General features: G+C 41.4%; 1 protein-coding gene across 1 annotated transcript in view; it reads left to right on the plus strand.

Annotated features, from left to right (window-relative positions):
- Positions 1-714: 714 nt before the first annotated feature.
- LOC106530166 (regulator of G-protein signaling 17) overlaps positions 715-2,241 on the plus strand; it is a gene marked incomplete at its 5' end in the record, with an annotated part of 26,079 nt that continues 24,552 nt past the window's right edge. Inside the window, 1 exon segment of the mRNA XM_014025748.1 lies at positions 715-887. Within this exon segment, the coding sequence (XP_013881202.1) occupies positions 715-887 (173 nt within the window).

Consider the following 2,241-nt stretch of genomic DNA (forward strand, 5'->3'; position numbering starts at 1 on the left):
TATATATAGCTTCCCGCTTCCTCTGTTTTGACTCCAGCCGGTTACGTCATTGAAAAGAATTGCGCGTTTGGCCAGTAGACTACAGATCTCTATTATAGGACAAATTTATATAGTTTCTACCGTACACTGTTTATATCGCKCATTCCTACTACCCACTGCAGTCTGCACTCTGGAAAAATAACCCAAAAAAACACAGATCTGCCATATTTGTCTACAATTCTGTCCTGATTAATGCTCAGCGGAGAGCTACAGAATTAGTTTTATCTCCACTCAAGAGTTTTTGACTTTTCACAATCTTTAGAAAAGTCTGCTTCTTGTTACAGCAGTCACATTCAGGAAGCGAGTAGTTGAAGCAAAATGAAGTATCTGAGTGATTTCAGCATAAACAAACACGCCCTTGAACTTCAGACCAATCACACATCCTCTTCTTAACCAGATGGGGGTATAAACTACTGGCAGAATGTGACAAGAAGGGGTGGCAGAGTTGACGCTGAGAGCACGGTGACATTTTTGTTGTGAAACTGCAACAATGAAAGCCAATTTTGGTAGTTCGGAGGGAGTAGAGGCCTTAACTCTGCACCAGGTCTAAATCTGTTGACAGCATTTATTGTTTTTACATTTCATTCTTCCTTGTAAAGCCATTTGAACTTTTTTTAAAACTCTGATTTATTGTCACTATAGTGAAAATCACAGAAGATCTGTGTTTCTGTTCAGTACGCAGGTCCGATCCCAGCAGAGCGRGTGGGTGAGCTGGTCATGGGGGGAGGTCGCAGCGAGGCCTCACCTCTCAGTGGGACGGGAGAGAGGCGGAGCTTCACCACTACCCAGAACTCCCAGCGGCCCAATGCCTGCTGCTTTTGCTGGTGCTGCTGTTGCAGCTGTTCATGGTAAGACACGCTTTTAGTTTGTGATTAGAAACCATAGTCTGAGACAAATGAAGTGCTCTAAACGCTGACTCATCATAGTTTGAATCCATGTGAGCATTTCAGCWGCGTTAAGGACATGTGTGACTGGGGAGCCTTTCAATTAAAAGAAGTCATTCTGTAGTTTTTTTTTCCTTGACAAAGCTACAAACCTTTTCTTCCTCACTTGTGTTCATCACCATGAAACTTATCTGCTTAATGCTTGGTAAGGCCAAAAAGATTCAAGGAGTAACTCTAGTTACTCAAATCAATAATAAATTAAATGCCCAGCATTCATTAAAGGAATGTGAATTACTTGCCTTGCCAAAAGTTTAGATTAAGATCATCTTATGAAGAGAAATGATGGACAGACACACAAACAGGCAAAAACATCATTACCTTCAGCATTGGGTGTTTTAGTCGTGGTGAATATTTAATTTGCTCTAAGTTGTTGGTGTCAGGAATGGGTCAGTCAGAAGAAGCAGCTTCTTGTGTCTGTTGAAGTGGTTTTATCTTGTTTGCAATAATCTCTACTGGCATCAGAACTTGTTTTAGGAAACACAAGCAGCAGACGCTGAGGTTATTCATCTTAAGCTGCAGGGATTTTAGCTGCTGCTTGGACACATTTTTTTTATTTTCAAAAAGAATGACTAGGATGGAAAGCTTGGATATTTAAAAACCAGTAGTTTTGAATGATGCTGTCATTCGTGTGTCTGTAAGGAAACAACTTTCACACACAATTTTCTCAAGTCCTACAGAAATGTGTGCAACCTGCTTTGGTCAGAACCCAACATGGTTACAGTGCAGCATAGGGCTGTGCGGTATATGCGGTAGACGGTAGAAACAGAATGAAGTTGACCTACGGTAGAAATTTACCCTCTACTGTCATATCATCATTACGTCATCGCACCTGTGTCAACATGGCTGCGAGTGCAGAGACACCTGAGCTGGAGTTCCAAATAATGAAGAAATATAGCCTTTTAAAACACGTTTAGAGAGAACAAATCCTCAAAATCCCCCCCTCCCGCTGTAGAAAAGTTACGTCGGGATCATTTACTTCTACTGAGCCCCTAAAGGGACATAGATTGGAAAAAAAACAAAACTATCTCATTCCCACCAGTTACTAAGTCGTTCCCACCAGTTAGTATCTCGTTCYCACCAGTTAGTAAGTCGTGCGCACAAGTTGGTATCTCGTTACCACTAGTTAGTAAGTTGTGCGCACGAGATAGCTCACAGGATCTTTCAGATCATTTTGGACTAGCTGTGTGTTTACTGAAATGGAAATACAGTACGTGACATAATTGAGCTTTATTTCCAGTTTGGCCTGAAATACAAACAC

The sequence above is a fragment of the Austrofundulus limnaeus genome, unplaced genomic scaffold, assembly GCF_001266775.1.
Source record: "Austrofundulus limnaeus strain Quisiro unplaced genomic scaffold, Austrofundulus_limnaeus-1.0 Scaffold496, whole genome shotgun sequence".
Classification (NCBI taxonomy): Eukaryota; Metazoa; Chordata; class Actinopteri; order Cyprinodontiformes; family Rivulidae; genus Austrofundulus; species Austrofundulus limnaeus.